This window comes from Hylobates moloch, unplaced genomic scaffold (assembly GCF_009828535.3).
Source record: "Hylobates moloch isolate HMO894 unplaced genomic scaffold, HMol_V3 SCAFFOLD_14, whole genome shotgun sequence".
Taxonomy (NCBI): Eukaryota; Metazoa; Chordata; class Mammalia; order Primates; family Hylobatidae; genus Hylobates; species Hylobates moloch.
This window is the reverse complement of record NW_026652289.1, coordinates 95784504-95801480: the sequence shown is the minus strand read 5'-3', so window position 1 is coordinate 95801480 and position 16977 is coordinate 95784504. Positions and strand designations below refer to the sequence as shown.

At 40.4% G+C, this 16977-nt stretch overlaps 1 protein-coding gene across 11 annotated transcripts in view; it reads left to right on the top strand.

Moving 5' to 3' along the window:
• The first annotated feature begins 3700 nt into the window (after window positions 1-3700).
• The window catches only part of DMXL2 (Dmx like 2), a 175312-nt gene continuing 162035 nt past the window's right edge, over window positions 3701-16977 (top strand). For 7 of the 11 annotated variants that reach the window (XM_058427167.1, XM_032174147.3, XM_032174146.2 and 4 more), the window contains exon 1: window positions 3709-4121. In XM_058427167.1, the coding sequence (XP_058283150.1) occupies window positions 4035-4121 (87 nt within the window). In that variant the 5' untranslated portion in view covers window positions 3709-4034. Of the gene's footprint in view, window positions 4122-16977 lie in introns of all 11 variants that reach the window. The other 4 variants (XM_032174150.3, XM_032174148.3, XM_032753396.2 and 1 more) reach the window with 3 other exon arrangements.

Here is a 16977-nt window from a genome sequence, read left to right as displayed (position 1 = left end):
CAGAAAGTCAGGGCTTCCATTGCTATACAACTGAAGAAACCAGAAGCTTAAAGTGTTAGACATCCCTAGGAAAACCGTAAGGTCCCCACAACTAGAAGAAATATTTTTTAAAAATAGGTATTAGATCCTCAAACAAATGGAATCACTTGAGAAATTTAATATTTAAATTATATAGATAGCTCAACAAGAACTAATAACAGATATATCAAAGATCAACATTATGATACTGTAGATTTATGAGTAAAAATTCCAGTTACCTCTGTAGGTAAGAGTAATAATGACACAAGTCATGCCCCTTGACTCTTTTTTTTTTTTTTTTAGACAGAGTTTCACTTTTTGTTGCCCAGGCTGGAGTGCAATGGTGCAATCTTGGCTTACAGCAACCTCCACCTCCCGGGTTCAAATGATTCTCTTGCCTCAGCCTCCTGAGTAGCTGGGATTACAGGCATGCGCCACCACGCCCGGCTAATTTTGTATTTTTAGTAGAGACGGGTTTCTCCATGTTGGTCAGGCTGGTCTCGAACTCCCAACCTCAGGTGATCCACCTGCCTTGGCCTCCCAAAGCTCTGGGATTACAGGCGTGAGCCACTGTGCTCAGCTGCCCCTTGACTCTTGAAGATAAAGTCCTTGAGTTCCGTGGTGTAGTGGACAACCTCCAAAATGGCTGCTCACGACTCTCCCTTCCTGGCACTCACTTTCTTGGGAAATAGTCTCCCACACTAAGTTATAGCTGACCTGTGCACCCAATAAAATATGGTGGAAATGATGGTGTGTGACTTCTAAGGCTAGGTTATAAAAGACATTGCAGTTTCTACCTTGGTCTCTCTCTTGGATCACTTGCTGTTGGAGAAGCCAGCTGCCGTGTCTTGAGGACACTGGCACAGCACTATGGAGAGGAACACATAGGAGCTGAGGCCTCCATCTATCTGTTAGGCTCAGCTTGCTAGCCATGAGAGCCTGCCATCTTGGAAGCAGGGCCTTTGACTTCAGTCAAGACTTCAGATGACTGTATCCCTGGCTATTTCTTTTTTAGATAGCTTTATTGAAAGTATAATTTAATTGCCATAAAATTCACTAATTTCAAGTATACAATTCAATGATTTCTAGTAATTTTACAGAACTGCCCAACCATGACCACAATCTAATTTTAGAATATTTATATCATGCCAAAAAGAAACCTCATACCCATTAGCAGTCACTCTCAGTTCCACCTTCAGCCCCAGGCAACCACTAACCTATTTTCTGTGACTGTAGATTTGTCTTTTCAGAAAATTTCATACAAATGATTTCATACAAACGAATTATGTGGTCTTTTGTGTCCAGCTTCTTTTATTTAGCATATAGCTGACATTTTGATTGCCATCTCATGAAAGACTCTGCACCAGAACTTTCCTGCTGAGCTACTACTAAATTATTGATTCACAGAAACTGTGAGATAATGAATCTCTACTGTTATTTTTGGCTGATAAATTTTGGGGTAATTTATTGCACAGTAATTGATAACTAGTATACATAGGTATATGATACTGCTGGGAAACTACGTCCCACATTTAATGGCACAGATTCAATGGGCCATTAAACCCAATCCCAAAGGTACTATTAAGAGTTGTGTTGGGATCTCAAATCCAAGCAAAAAGAAAAAAAAAAAAGAGTTGTGGACATGATAAATTATATCTTACAATTCGATTAGCATATTTTGTTAATGATACAAAACTGCTACTTTTTCTAATTTTTAAAAGAAATCCATTTCCAAAATTAGAAGAAAGAATTTCCAATTTGTTTTTAGGCCCATGAAAAAATTTGGATGAACAAGAAAGAGATGAAATTGTGGACAGTCAAAAGTGTGGTCTAGCTGCCCTGGTGGGCTACCAAGGAAACTTGCCATATTAGTCTGGAGTGAGTTTTGACTCATCAGATTGGACAATAAAGGCTCAGCTGTAATTCCAGGAGACTTAGTCATTTGCAACCTTGAGATGCAGCTATCAAGAAGCCATTTAAAGGATTCATGAGGGAAGAGAACAGGTGGATACAGGCTTCAGATTTCGAGTTTGATACCAAGAGGAAGAAAGAGGCTCACAACTTCACAACTGTGTGAATGGGCCAAAACTTCATGGAATGCTGTAAAACAAGAGCCAAATGCGAAATGGTTTAAATAATGTGAATTAGTAACACTCTTGGAAACCTGAGTACAATTTGTTGTTTGATGATAGTTTTGACTTGGTTTCTAATGCAGTGAAGGTCAAAGATTGAGAGACTCATCTAGAATCCAGTAGTAACAAAAAGGAACCCTTGGATATGGCGCGGGGGAAGGGAGGAAGAGGGAGAGAGGAGGGAGGGAGGGAGAGAGAGAGAGAGAGAGAGAGAGAGAATGCCGCAGGTCATTAGGAATTATTTTTCATTCTTCCTGCAACTTTTTACTGAAAAGATTACCAAAGACTGACAGATCTTTGCCTCCAATCTTCCCCACCCTTCCCTTTATGCTTCAAAATGCTACAAAGTCATCTTCCCAAAGCAGCTCTGATTATATAAATTTTTGCTCAGAAACATCTGATATACCCCCACTGCATGCAGAGTGAAATCTGGGCTTCTTGGAGCATTGAAGACTCTCCATAATATGTTTTGGTAGGCCAAGAGATAGACCACTTGGATACCTTGATCTCTTGCTAAGTATTATTTACTTTCCCTACCCTATAAATCATCTGCCTCAAACATTAATCTTTGTACCTTCAACACCCCTCTATTTTCTGTACTGTATTTGCAGCATTTCTTATCTCAGCCTGTCCAAATTAAACTCAGCGTTTATGTCAGGCTATGTCTCCATAATACCTTATCCACGCCCTTAGTCAACATTCTTCTTCCTCTTCTGTGGTGCATAATTTTTATATCTCAATCACACCACCTTTGGCGTTCTGCCTGGTTTTACAGATAGTTGTGTCTTGGTGTCCCCTACTTCCTTACCCTGTGATTCAAGCATAGTATGGGTTAAAAAATTTGCCATGAATTGGCCTGTGGCAGGGATCTGATGATCCTTGTTATCAACCACTCAAAGTTTAGCAGATAGTATGGAAAATCAGGCGATTCTGCTAATTCATGAAATTACTCATGAAAAAAAGTCTAAAGGAGTCACCCGTCTCTAAGGCGGCTTTTTGCTGTCTAGAATAACCGTGACAAAAGGTGGGAGCAAAATAATTAGCTTTCAGGGGAGTACGGCTTCTCTAAATAGTTGCAAGATGCCTACTATTTTGTTTATGTAAAATAAAATATCTTACGTACTGCACTTTGGAAAAGACTGAAGAGATCTAAGATAGCTCCAGGTGGAAATTCCCGGTGACGGGTGTCCTTCTTCTGAGGTCAACTGCACTGACCATTGCACACTGTATTCTGGAATAGGTTCAACACAGCAAAACGGGCTCGTAGCGCGTCCCCGGCGTCCGACTGCTGCGTGGCACCGAGCGACCTACACCCCCTCCGCCCCCACCTCTGCAGCGGCCGCAGCCCGGGAGGCTCCAAGGGAACTCCCGCACGTCTGCGCGCGCAATCCCGGGACGGCGGGTCGGCGCGGCGCGCGCAATTGCCCTGGAAACCACGGCGCGCGCACGCGCAAACGCGGGTGATTGTGGGGAAGAAAGACTGAGCTGAGAGCTTTGACGCGGGAGGAGGGCTCTACCTCCCGTCGACCGTCGCTCCCCCGCTCCCTTGCTGCACGCTCCCGGCTCGCGCGTTCCCCCGGTGCCCTCCCCCGCCTCACACGCACCCTTGCCCTCCCGCATTTGTGCGCCGGTGCAGCAGGCAGTGGGAACATCCGGGCATTTCCGCAGCTGAGCGGCGACCCGGGCGGCGGCGGCGGTCGAGGAGCTCCCATGGCAGGGACGAGGCGGAGAGAAGGCGAAAGGGGGGCGAGGAGTTAAGCCAGGGCCTCCGCGGGGCGGGTTTCCGAGGGAGGCACAGAGGGAAACGGCTCTCGCAGCCGGAGGAGGGCCGGGCGCGGGGCTCGTCGCCCCTCTCGCGCATTCTGTCCAGCCCGGGCTCCGGAGATGCATCTGCATCAGGTCCTCACCGGGGCTGTCAACCCTGGAGACAACTGCTACTCCGTGGGCAGCGTCGGGGATGTCCCCTTCACGGTGAGCGGCGGCCGGGAGCCCTAGGGGAAGATACCGGGGGCCAGACGCGGGGGCAGGGACCTCCTGTCCAGGGCTCACGCCTCCTCAGGAGGCTGTGAGATGTTGGTGGGCCCCACCCGTGGCCCCTTGGCAGCCTTGGGGTTTAGTTCCCCCTGGGACCCGTGGGACCGTGGGTCTTGCGTCTGGTGTAGGAAATCACCCGTTAGGGGAAGGGCTTAGGAATCCACCGCACTCTCCACCCCCAGCAAACGGGCCTGAGGTGACTGGACTAGAAGAAGGCTCCTCCTAGGGCGGCCCTTCGGTCTGCGGTGGAGGAAAGTGGTGGTGCCGCTGAAACCCCAGAGCGTCCGTTTCGCACCTGCTCTCGGTGTGGAGGCGAAGAGACTTGGTGTTTGGTCTCGGAGCGTGGAGGTGAAGAGACTTGGTCTCGGAGCGTGGAGGCGATGCTGCGCCTTGGCTCCCCCTGCCCGCTGTGCTAGGGCAGCAAGGAGCTGCTGGAGTCTGTGGCTTTAAGCCTGACTCTGTGTATCTCCTGATAATGCAGGATCTTAATTCCAACCAGAAGATAGAAAAATTCATCCTCTGCGCCCGAAAGATTTAGAATGGAAGGGTTAGAGTCACAGTGGCTTGGAGAGCTGTCTCATTTATCAGGAGGTCGTAGTTTGGTAATCCTCCTAGATAATATTGTAATCTATAAGGTAGCCTTTTTTTTTAATATAGTAAGGCAATGTGAAAAATTTACGACAGTGCTTGTTTGAGAAAAGTGTGTGTATACATAACGTTTTAGAATCTCCTTAAAAGCTGGATGAAATAGACATGTTTCTCAGGGAGATTGGACTCATCAGTCCTTTTTGAGAATGGAAATGTTCAAACCAAGCCTTGGAGCTTCGTTTACTCGTAGATAGACTCCCATAGATTAATGAGTTCTTTTTTAAAGAATGAAATTTATACATGGTCTTCCTTAAAAGGAACTGTAGGCAGCCAGACCTTTATTAAATACATTTTGTAAACTGTTCTTCTTGATAAAACTGGAAATAGCGTAATGGTATGCTTTTTAGACAAGGAAAACCCTTTGATGTCTGCTTTCCAACGGTGTTTTTAAAACTGCGGAAAATAAAGCTTCAGCAAAACTGCAGAATCATTATGTAGCAGTGCATTCTGGAACAGAATTTATTTTTTGACGTTTTGTGATACATTAACCCTAGAAGATTGCTTTTTAGCCATTTTAATTTTTTAGTGTAATCCACTTGGCCTAGCTCCAGTTTAGAACGACCCCTTTTGTCATCTGTGTTTTATGTACACGTGACTTAAAATATTCATATAGAGCTGAGCTTGGTCTTAAGTGTGTGGAGAATCTTTTGGGGATAGAAGAAATTTCCCTGTTCCCCAGTAGTGCAGATAGGAAGTTCCTCAGGGTTAGAAGAGTGGGCATCTTTCATCAAGAAACAAAGCTGGAATGTTTGGTTATAGATATTTTCCTGCTAGAATGGTGGTGGTAGTTTTCTGCTTCCATCTAAAGTGGAGTGCTGTCTCACTGCAGGTTTGGTATGTAGAACTAAATAAACGGGTTCAGATGCAGCCTGGAAAAGCCTGTGTAAGAACTGTTAGTGCTGTGCAGGTGTGGTTATGCTGTAGGCCACTTGTGACCAGATGCTTAGAGTCATTTTCAGATCTTCTTGCACCTCCCTAATTCAGCGTTTCACAAAGTCTAGTTGACTCTGCACTGTCTACCAGATTTACTCCTTTTCATATCCTTAACCACCACCTTATTTTACAATCTTATTGGTATTAATATAAAAGCTTTCAAAACTGTCATGTCTGATAACTTCTTCATCCTCCACACCGCTGCTAGGATAATTTTCTTCAAGTATCATTTTACTATATCACTCTTGGCTTAAGAATATGTAATTGTTTCTAATAGCTGTGTTAGGAAATGTAAACTTGTCAAGTATTCTCCATCTTTGACTTTAATTATATGTACCCCTCACTTTGGCCCCTCGGTTACATACTGATCTTCTTACTCTAACCTGCATTTTTATGTCGCAACAAGACAGTCCTTTTGGTCTTCCAAATTCGACTCAAAATTTACCTGGTTTAGGATGCCTGCCTGTGACACTGTTATTTTGGTCTTTTGACAAATGTAAATACAAACCCATTTTGCACACCATCTCATTTTACTACGTTAGTTTTGAGCGCACTGATCCAGTTATAATTTTGCCATAAACTAGAAATGACCTCTTGGGCTTTGTGAAAAACAAATTGAAAAAAAAAAAAAAAACCAAAAAAAAAAAAAAAAGTTGCTTTCAAGCAGTCTATCTATAATCAACTAACAAATACCTGAATTCCTATGTTTGTAAATATAGGAATAATAAATAGTAATAATAGTAAAATAAAATAAAGTAAAATAATAGTAAAAATAAAAAGCAAGCTCCTCTTCATGGAGCCTGTCACTTGATTTTAGAGCAATCAGGTGAAGAAGCTTTAGTTCTGGATCAGATGATTAAAAGGGGGACCAGCCAGGACTTGGAATGAAGGTCTTGTGACTTCTCATCGTGTGGGCTTTTCGTGGTAGTATTTCCTTCTTAATATGAGTGCCTGCTCTGGAGAGGGTGTGTGGGTGCGTAGGTGGGTTAGTGGATGGATGGAAGGCCTCCCAGACACAGTGTAGAAGGAACTACTGTCTTGCAACTAACTCATGATTCTTAGCTGATGTTGTGTTTCATGGTAACCTGAGAACCTTTTCAAAATACAATACATACTTTATTTCAGAGTCTAAAATTGATACATCTTTGAAGAACAGAATTGTTCTAAAAGGATTTTGAGTTTATGACAGTGTAATAATTGAACGAAATGTGTGTTGTATATTTTGCTGTGCATGGTGGGTGGCGTGATTGGCTGTGAATGACTACTTGATGTCGTGTTGTCCCAGTTTGTGCAATATTGACATGGTAGTGCAGTCTGTAGTGGACAATCTCAGCTGATGTCTGTGGTTTTAGTGGTAGCACGTAAGCTATGATGCTTTTCACCTGTGTTTAGGCAGTATACAGCTGTTTTCTTCAACATTCAATTGTGATTTTGTAAATGTAGCTGTAGATATCACATTTTAAAACATCACCTTTTGAACAATTTTGTTCTTTTCAGTGTAAGATCTAGGTTTTGGAAATGTTATCCTGCAATAAGTCAAATCTCTGGTAGTTCAAAGAGATGATCTTCTCCCGTGTATGAGCTTTATTATACTTTATTTTGCCTTTAAGACGTTTCTAACTCCCCTTGAGTGAATGTTTTGAGGGTTTATGCAACAGATATTGTAAATTTCTCATTATTTATGTTATTACTTTTCTGAAAGATAGTCCTTGGCTATTTCTTAAACTTTACTGCACATATTAAAATATTAATTGAAATAATGATCATACATGATGATTTTTTAAATTAAAAATTCATTTGGCCTTAAGGCTTACAGACTATTTTGAGATGTATAGGGGCAGTTACTATTATTCCAGTCTGACATGATTTCAACACATTGATCAAAGTTTACAAAAATTAGTCATTTGCACTCTTAGGGAATTTATAATATACTGGCAGAGATTAAAATGATTTATATAATTATAACATAAGGCAGATGGAAGAGATTGTAGTTGGGAAAACAAGAAGAGGTTTTATGGAAGATTAAGGTTTGGAAAGATAAGAACAACAGAAGCAAAGGAATGGCATAATACGAAGGATAAATTATTGAGTGACTGTTTTCTTTGCAAAAGTTACTTTTTAACCACAGGACTTCTTCATTAAATAACAGACACTCTTAGAATGTTGAAAAAATATAATTTGCAAACATTACCTGTAGCTTTTCAGGAAGACATACCTGGTATTCTGACATTCGATTTTTCTTTTTATTAAAATACCAACAAAAGGTTGGAAATAAATGGAAAACCATTCATTTAAAAATTAGAAGATAATGTTGTATAACCTCTTTTATGGCATTTAGATATGTCTTAACTCTATTGTAGAATAAAATTTCAGTCCTAGAGTTATGACAACACCAAACCTTGAAAATGATCAACTAGTTTATACATTTAGAAAATATTGAACACATAGATATGCTAAGCTTTGTGGGTATTAAAAAAAAAAGAATTACAAGACATAGTCTTGATTTCAGGGAGTTTATTGAAGAAGTGTAGGAACCTGGTAATCTAATAGGAGAGTAAAAGACACGTACCTAACCACAGTAGGCCAGCTGTGCAATATTACCAGTATTTAAGTGGGAATTCAGGAAGACTAAGAGATAACTTTTGGCCAGGGGAATCAAGGGGTTGGTTAGAAACATGCTTCTGTACTGGCTGGTTATTAATGTGTCGATCTGTGCTGAGAGGAAAGGGAAAGACAGAAGTCAAGAATTTAGAATGGACTTGTTTTCTAAGAGAAATTGGCCTTTTTGTTCTTGGAGTGTAGCTTCTTGTTTGTTTAAACGGATGCATTTAAAACCTTGTGGGCTTGGGCTTAGTGTCAGCCAGTATGTGAATATAGGGTTTATAAGTCCTATGTCCTTGTGTAGATTGTTAATTAGCCTTCTTTCTTGTAGCAAGAAGACTCCTAGCAACTACTCAGAAACTCTGGTAAGGTTCTGAATAATATCTTCCCCAAAAATGGGAGGTCAGAGACCAACTACTTGTATGGTGTTGGCTAAGTCACTTAAACATGTTTAGGTCTTTGATCTGTAAAAGAAGTTCTTAAAGATATTCTTTAAGTATTTAGACCACTAATGAAAATTATATGGACTTCTCTAGAGATTTTCAGGGGCCAAAAGAGAAAATGGACTAGAAACATAAAGTGGTTGTGTTGAAGTTGTAGGTCTGGAGTCTTTATCGTATATTGCTTCTCACTTGTATTTACAAGACTTGATCAGACCTCACAGTCAGGGAGTCTAACCTCCTTTCTGGCTCAGTAGATAGGCCATTCAGAGCGTTTATGAAGTAGTGGGTCTAGGAATGAGTCTTTGGGCTTACAGCTGAGGAGGAGCCTCTTGATTAGGTTTTGGTTCTTGGCACCTGGCAGATAATAGTTGCCTGCGACTGCCGTAGTACAGTATTGGATGGGAGATGGGACCAGTGTGATGGTGTTTAGGTTCTCCTTTTGCAGCTTTCCTTTTCCTGTGCGATGCCTTTATTTTAGTTTCTGTTCTTAGGTTTTGGGGTATTTAAAATATTACTTTAGAAATTATAATCAGATTATCTTAACTTGGATCTTGGTAAATTTTTAGAACAAATCAGAGTCTCAGTATTTAATTATCTGAAAGAGCACAGGATGTTGGGTGACAACCATAATGGCACAGTGGAAAAACAAGTCATGCCTGACCAATTAAATTTCCTTCTATGAAAGCAAGGCAGTACTTAAAATGGGATATAATATAGAATATCTAAAATTTGGATTTAGTCAGACTTATCTAGCTTGTCATTTTTTTTTTTTTTTTTTTTGAGATGGAGTCTCACTCTGTCACCCAGGCTGGAGTGCGGTGGTGCAACCTTTGCTCACCACAACCTCCGTCTCCTAGGTTCAAGTGATTCTCCTGCCTCAGCCTCCCACGTAGCTGGAATTACAGGTGTGTGCCACCATGCCAGGCTAATTTTTGCGTTTTTAGTAGAGACAGGATTTCACGATGTTGACCAGGCTGGCTTGAACTCTTGACCTCAGGTGATCCTCCTGCCTCAGCCTCCCAAGGTGTTGGGATTATAGGCGTGAGCCACTGCACCTGGCCATTTGTCAGTAATTTTTTAAAACGAATTTGGAAGCCAAATATTTTAGTAGAAGTTTTAGGGTTTTCAATCTTTTCGAGTTTGTAGAATCCTTTTGTATTACGTTAGTGCTCTGAAACCCTGATCCATGATGTAACTTGGTATTGAGGGACCACGTACAACTTAACAAAGGTGACATGACTATATTCACTCTCTCTTAAAGATAGCTCATGTAATCCTGGAATTTGATGTAAATATGAAACCACTGGCCTGCATTTCTTATTTTTTTGTATGTGGGTTTTTGTTTTCTTAAATTTCTTTTTTTTTGTTTGCCTGCAAGTTTTATTCTCCAATCTTCTCATTTCATGATTCCTGAGGCTTCCTTTAATGCTGTCTACCCCTAGTCCTGAACACCTAAAAAATGTAATGGTTATCTTATCTCTTTCAGATACAGAAAATAGAGTTAGGCCCCTCTAAATATTATACATGGTAATTTGGTGGGAGTGATTTTAGGGGAATAAATAATACCCTCTTAGATGGATTATCATTGGAGAGATGTTCCTTTAGGTTCATTTTCTTCTAAAAACTGAGCCTTGGGAATAATAACATTTAATTTAATTCATACTAAATAATTGTTGTTTTCTTCCTGTGATTTTAGGAGAAACCCATTGGTTCATACTAAATCAGTAGTGTTTTCTTCTTGTGATTTTAGGAGAAACTCAAAAAGTCGTAAGTGTGTTTTGCAAGTGAGCGTAGATGGACACAAAAAACACATAAACATTCTGGCTTAGACTCATTTCACAGATATATGTAGCTCATATGTTAGCTGTAGTTCAAAAACAAAATTCCATACGTTTTCTTAGGAGTAATGATTTTGGTTTGGTTTTGTGCTAGCAACTTCTTCATATCATCTCCGGCCTTGACTGCATCCACACTTAAGAGGATCTAATCAGCAGGAGGTAATCATATTATCATCATGTACCTTTCCCGTAATAACTCCCATCATTCCTTTTATGTGGATGAATAACCAGTGTTTTCCGCAAAGGCCACTTCCTCCATTTATGTTCTAAATTGGGTGTGATTTTGTCCCCCAGGAGACATTTGGCAGTGTCTGGAGACATTTTTGATTGGTGTAACTGGAGGTGGGGAATTGGTACTGCCATCTAGTGAGGAGAGGCGAGAGATTTTGATAAAACGTCCTACAGTGCACAGGATAGCCCTCCACAATGAAGAGTTACCAATCCCAAAATGTCAGTAGTACTGAAGTTGTGAGAAACCCTGATTTGTACCTTACGGTTTGCATCTCTCTTTCCTACTCAAGTGCATGATTCTAGCAGTTTCTCCCTTCTCTCTTATAAAAATGCTTTTTCTGCTCTACTGAAACATTGTCTTCATTTAGCCTTCTTAGTTTTCTCCTACCATGCTTAATTGCTTCTTCTCAGCCTGATTCCAGATTTGTATACTCAGCTGTTTCTTCGACATCTCCTCCTTGAAGGTCTAATAGCTATCACAAAGACCTCATAACATTTTCCTCTTCTAGTCTTCCCTAAATCAATAAATGGCAACTCCACTTTTCTTTACTTCCCTTGTAATCTACCTTTTTTCTTCCATTTATGTCCCATACCTAATGTTAGCAAATTCTAATGGTTATACCTTCAAAATGCTTCCAGAATCTGATTACTTCTTATCCCTACTTCTGCCACCTTGGGGCAAGACAGCATCATTTTTTTCCCCTGGATTATGGCAGTTGAATCTTAAATGGTCTTCCTGCCTTTTCTGACTCTAGCCTATCCTCCTTCAGTTTATTTTCAACGTAGTAGCTAGAATGCTCCTGTTAAAATGCAAATAAAATCTTGTTAGTCCCTTATTCCAGACTTTCACGTGGCTTTTTTTTCCACTCAGAATAAAAACCTGAGTGCCTGCAATGCCCTCTATTGCTATTTCTTTAGCACCTAAAACAGAAGGTGGTACAAAAAAGTACTCAATAAATTAGTAAATGGAAAGGATACTTAGTGTAATCCACACATTCTTATAGCAAAAACAGTGATTTTTCATAAGGCTATTTTTTATAATACTTGTTGATATAGGTCAGTGGCATTAAGTCATATTTAGAAAAATCAATTTTATATGATGAAGGCAGGGAGCTTTGATATAATATAGGTGTAAGGCTGTGCTGCCCTGGTTTACTCCAAGGATATATATTAATGTATCAAGAGGAATTGACAGGCAGTTCTCAAATTTTCCTCAATGATGCTTTTGAAAGACTTAAGTATATAATGAGTTAGAGGTTAGCCTGACAAATACCTGGAGTGTAGAGATTCTGTATTTTAGGAGTTTAATATGTTGTATTAATTTGCTGGGGCTGCCATAACAAAATAATGCAGACTGGGTAGCTTAAACAACAGAATTTTTTTCCTCACAGTTCTGGAGTTTGGAAGTCCAAGATCTATGTGTCAGCAGATTTGGTTTATCTGGAGGACTTTCTCCTTGTCTTGTACATTGCCCCCTTCTTGTTATGTCCTCATATGGCCTTTCCTCTGTGCACATGCACTTGTGGTGTCTTTCTCTCTTCTTAGGGACACTAGTCTTATAGGGCCCCACCCTTAAGACCTCATTTAACCTTATATTACCTCTTGAAAGGCCTTACCTCCAAATACAGTCACATTGGTAGAGTTTCACGCTATGAATTTTGGGGGCACACAATATAGTCCACAACATGTGTTAACAATCAGCTGAGCTGGTCCTGGAATTGAAAATTGAGGAGCCTAACAAAGACATGATTGAGGTGGCTGCCCTACTTGGTGGTAATCTCAACTCAACCAAAGGAGTACTCTTGGATAGAAGCAAGATTCTGTTAAAGAAATTTTAAGAATATGCTAATATGTGGACAAGTGGAAAATTCAAACATGGCCGTGATAATTTTATGCTGGACAAATTTTAGATAGACATAATTACAAGCACAGTTTGGCCATTAAAAGCAAAAAGCAAATAAAAACCACAAAGAAGGCCGGGCGCGGTGGCTCACGCTTGTAATCCCAGGACTTTGGGAGGCCGAGGCGGGCGGATCACGAGGTCAGGAGATCGAGACCACGGTGAAACCCCGTCTCTACTAAAAATACAAAAAAAAAAAAAAAAATTAGCAGTATCGAGGTGAGGCAGAGAATGGGTGCCGGCGGAGTTGCAGTGACCGAGATTGGCCACTCACCGGGGACAAAAAAAAACCACAAAGAAGTCAGATTTTTTTTGGTTTAAAAAATTAATATAATATCTGCATTGTAAAAAAGTTATAATTCCAACAGTGTTGAAATATAGAAAGTAAAACTGAAAGTTTCCAATCCCCAGAAGAATTTGTATAACTTACTGGTTATCCTTTATTCAAAAAATATTTAGGTGCCTAGGCATTGTGCATACAAGATAAACTAGCTATTAAAGTGCAATGTTGTACAAGAGGACTTGGTGTATGTTGTTATGTTGCAGGAAGTCAGGGACCCTAAACGGAGGGACCAGCTGAAGCCATGGCAGAAGAACATAAATTGTGAAGATTTCATGGACATTTATTAGTTCCCCAAATTAATACTTTCATAATTTCTTACACCTGTCTTTACTGCAATCTCCGAACATAAATTGTGAAGATTTCATGGACATTTATCACTTCCCCAATCAATACTCTTGTGATTTCCTATGACCGTCTTTAATCTCTTAATCTCATCATCTTCGTAAGCTGAAGATGAATATTGCCTCAGGACCCTGTGATGATTGCATTAACTACACAAATTGTTTAAACAGTATGAAATCTGGGCACCTTGAAAAAAGAACAGGATAACAGCAATGTTCAGGGAACAAGGGAGATAACCTTAAAGTCTGGCTGCCTGTGGGCCAGGTAGTACAGAGCCATATTTCTCTTCTTTCAAAAGCAAATAGGAGAAATAACGCTGAATTCTTTTTCTCAGCAAGGAACATCCCTGAGAAAGAGAAGGCGTCCCTAAGGGGAGGCTTCTAAAATGGCTGCTTTGGGGATGGCTGTCTTTTACGGTCGTAGATAGGGGATGAAATAAGCCCCGGTCTCCCTTAGCGCTCCCAGGCTTATTAGGATGAGGAAATTCCCGCCTAATAAATTTTGGTCAGACCGGTTGTCTGCTCTCCCTGTGTCCTGATAAGATGTTATCAATGACAGTGCGTGCCCGAAACTTCATTAGCAAATTTAATTTCGCCCCGGTCCTGTGATCTTGCCCTGCCTCCATTTGCCTTGTGATATTTTATAACCTTGTGAAGCATATGAAATCAAATCTGCTTTACAAATTAAATCTAGTCTAGTATCTTCATTTTGTGTCTGGAATTGGTTCCTGCCAGTGGGTTTGTGGTCTTGCTGAATTCAAGAATGGAGCCGCAGACCTTCGCGGTGAGTGTTACAGCTCTTAAAGATGGCATGGACCCAAAGAGTGAGCGGTAGCAAGGTTTATTGTGAAAAGCAAAAGGATGAAGCTTCCACAGCGTGGAAGGGGGCCCGAGTGGGTTGCTGCTACTGGCTGTGGTGGCCAGCTTTTATTCCTTTACTTGTCCCCTCCCATGTTCCGTTTCTGTCCTATCAGAATGCCCTTTTTTCAGGGCCTGCAATTGGCTACTTTTAGGATCCTGCTGATTGGTGTGTTTTACAGAGTGCTGATTGGTACATTTTACAATCCTCTTGTAAGACAGAAAAGTTCTCCAAGTCCCCATTCGACCCAGGAAGACCAGCTGGCTTCACCTCTCAATTTCATAGATGAGGATACTAATACTCCAGAGAAATTAAATGATTTAATGAAGGCCACCTAGTTAGTACTGTGGTAGAATTAAGACTGGAACACAAAGCTCCCAGTTCTCCCCCCCGACCCCTCAAGATGTGAAAAGTAACATATGCCCTTGTAGATAATTTGAAAAATGCTGAAGAAAGAGAAAATCATTTATAATGGAACAATCCAGAGATAACCCCACTTAACATTTTGGTAAATTGGACTGAGGCCTCATGGAGGAAGCTCATATTATTACTGATTTGAGAATGTTTACCTGTAATTTTCTTTCTTGAATGATTTTTGTGTAGTTATTTTGCTAATAATTTATTCTGTTTTGTGTAGATTTTCAAATTTATGAGTATAAAGTTGTTCACAGCAGCCTCTTAATATCTTCTTAGGTCTGCAGCATCTCTGTTGCTTCTTTTCTCATTACTGCCATTGGTTATTTGTGCCTCTCCCTTTTTCTTCAGCAGAGGTTTATCAACTTGGTTAATCTTTTTTAAAGAACCCACTTTAGCTTTACCACTTCTCTCTGTTATATACTTATTTTCTATTTTATTAATGTTTTTCTTAATTTATTATTTCCTTTCTTCTATGTTATATTAATTGTGCTGTTTCTCCCATACTTGTTGAGCTAAATGCTTAGCTGATTTTTGTCTTTCTCCCTAATAGATGAATTTAGAATGTATGTTTTCCTCCAAGATCTGCATTCTCTGAATTGTACAAAGCTGTTTTTAAAAACCGTGAACTCATAAGTAATTTGGAAGTAAATTTCTGAATATATGAGACTTTTAAAGTTACAAATATGCTTACTAATTTCTAGCATAGCTGTTTTGTGTGCAAGTGGCATGCAGTATGTACTTCTAATCTTTTTTTTTTAGGTTTTTTTTTTTATTATTATACTTTAGGTTTTAGGGTACATGTGCACAATGTGCAGGTTTGTTACATATGTATCCATGTGCCATGTTGTTTTGCTGCATCCATTAACTCGTCATTTAGCATTAGGTATATCTCCTAATGCTGTCCCTCCCCCCTCCCCCCACCCCACAACAGTCCCCCAAGTGTGATGTTCCTCTTCCTGTGTCCATGAGATCTCATAGTTCAATTCCCACCTATGAGTGAGAACATGCGGTGTTTGGTTTTTTGTCCTTGCGATAGTTTACTGAGAATGATGTTTTCCAGTTTCATCCATGTCCCTACAAAGGACATGAACTCATCATTTTTTGTGGCTGCATAGTATTCCATGGTGTAGGTGTGCCACATTTTCTTAATCCAGTCTATCGTTGTTGGACATTTGGGTTGGTTCCAAGTCTTTGCTATTGTGAATAGTTCTGCAATAAACATACGTGTGCATGTGTCTTTATAGCAGCATGATTTATAGTCCTTTGGCTGTATACCCAGTAATGGGATGGCTGGGTCAAATGGTATTTCTAGGTCTAGATCCCTGAGGAATCACCACACTGACTTCCACAATGGTTGAACTAGTTTACAGTCCCACCAACAGTGTAAAAGTGTTCCTATTTCTCCACATCCTCTCCAGCACCTGTTGTTTCCTGACTTTTTAATGATGGCTATTCTAACTGGTGTGAGATGGTATCTCACTGTGGTTTTGATTTGCATTTCTCTGATGGCCAGTGATGATGAGCATTTTTTCATGTGTTTTTTGGCTGCATAAATGTCTTCTTTTGAGAAGTGTCTGTTCATGTCCTTCGCCCACTTTTTGATGGGGTTGTTTGTTTTTTTCTTGTAAATTTGTTTGAGTTCATTGTAGATTCTGGATATTAGCCCTTTGTCAGATGAGTAGGTTGCAAAAATTTTCTCCCATTCTGTAGGTTGCCTGTTCACTCTGATGGTAGTTTCTTTTGCTGTGCAGAAGCTCTTTAGTTTAATGAGATCCCATTTGTCAATTTTGGCTTTTGTTGCCATTGCTTTTGGTGTTTTAGACATGAAGTCCTTGCCCACGCCTATGTCCTGAATGGTATTGCCTAGGTTTTCTTATAGGATTTTAATGGTTTTAGGTCTAACATGTAAGTCTTTAATCCATCTTGAATTAATTTTTGTATAAGGTGTAAGGAAGGGATCCAGTTTCAGCTTTCTACATATGGCTAGCCAGTTTTCCCAGCACCATTTATTAAATAGGGAATCCTTTCCCCATTTCTTGTTTTTGTCAGGTTTGTCAAAGATCAGATAGTTGTAGCTATGCGGCATCATTTCTGAGGGCTCTGTTCTGTTCCATTGATCTATGTCTCTGTTGTGGTACCAGTACCATGCTGTTTTGGTTACTGTAGCCTTGTAGTATAGTTTGAAGTCAGGTAGCGTGATGCCTCCAGCTTTGTTCTTTTGGCTTAGGATTGACTTGGC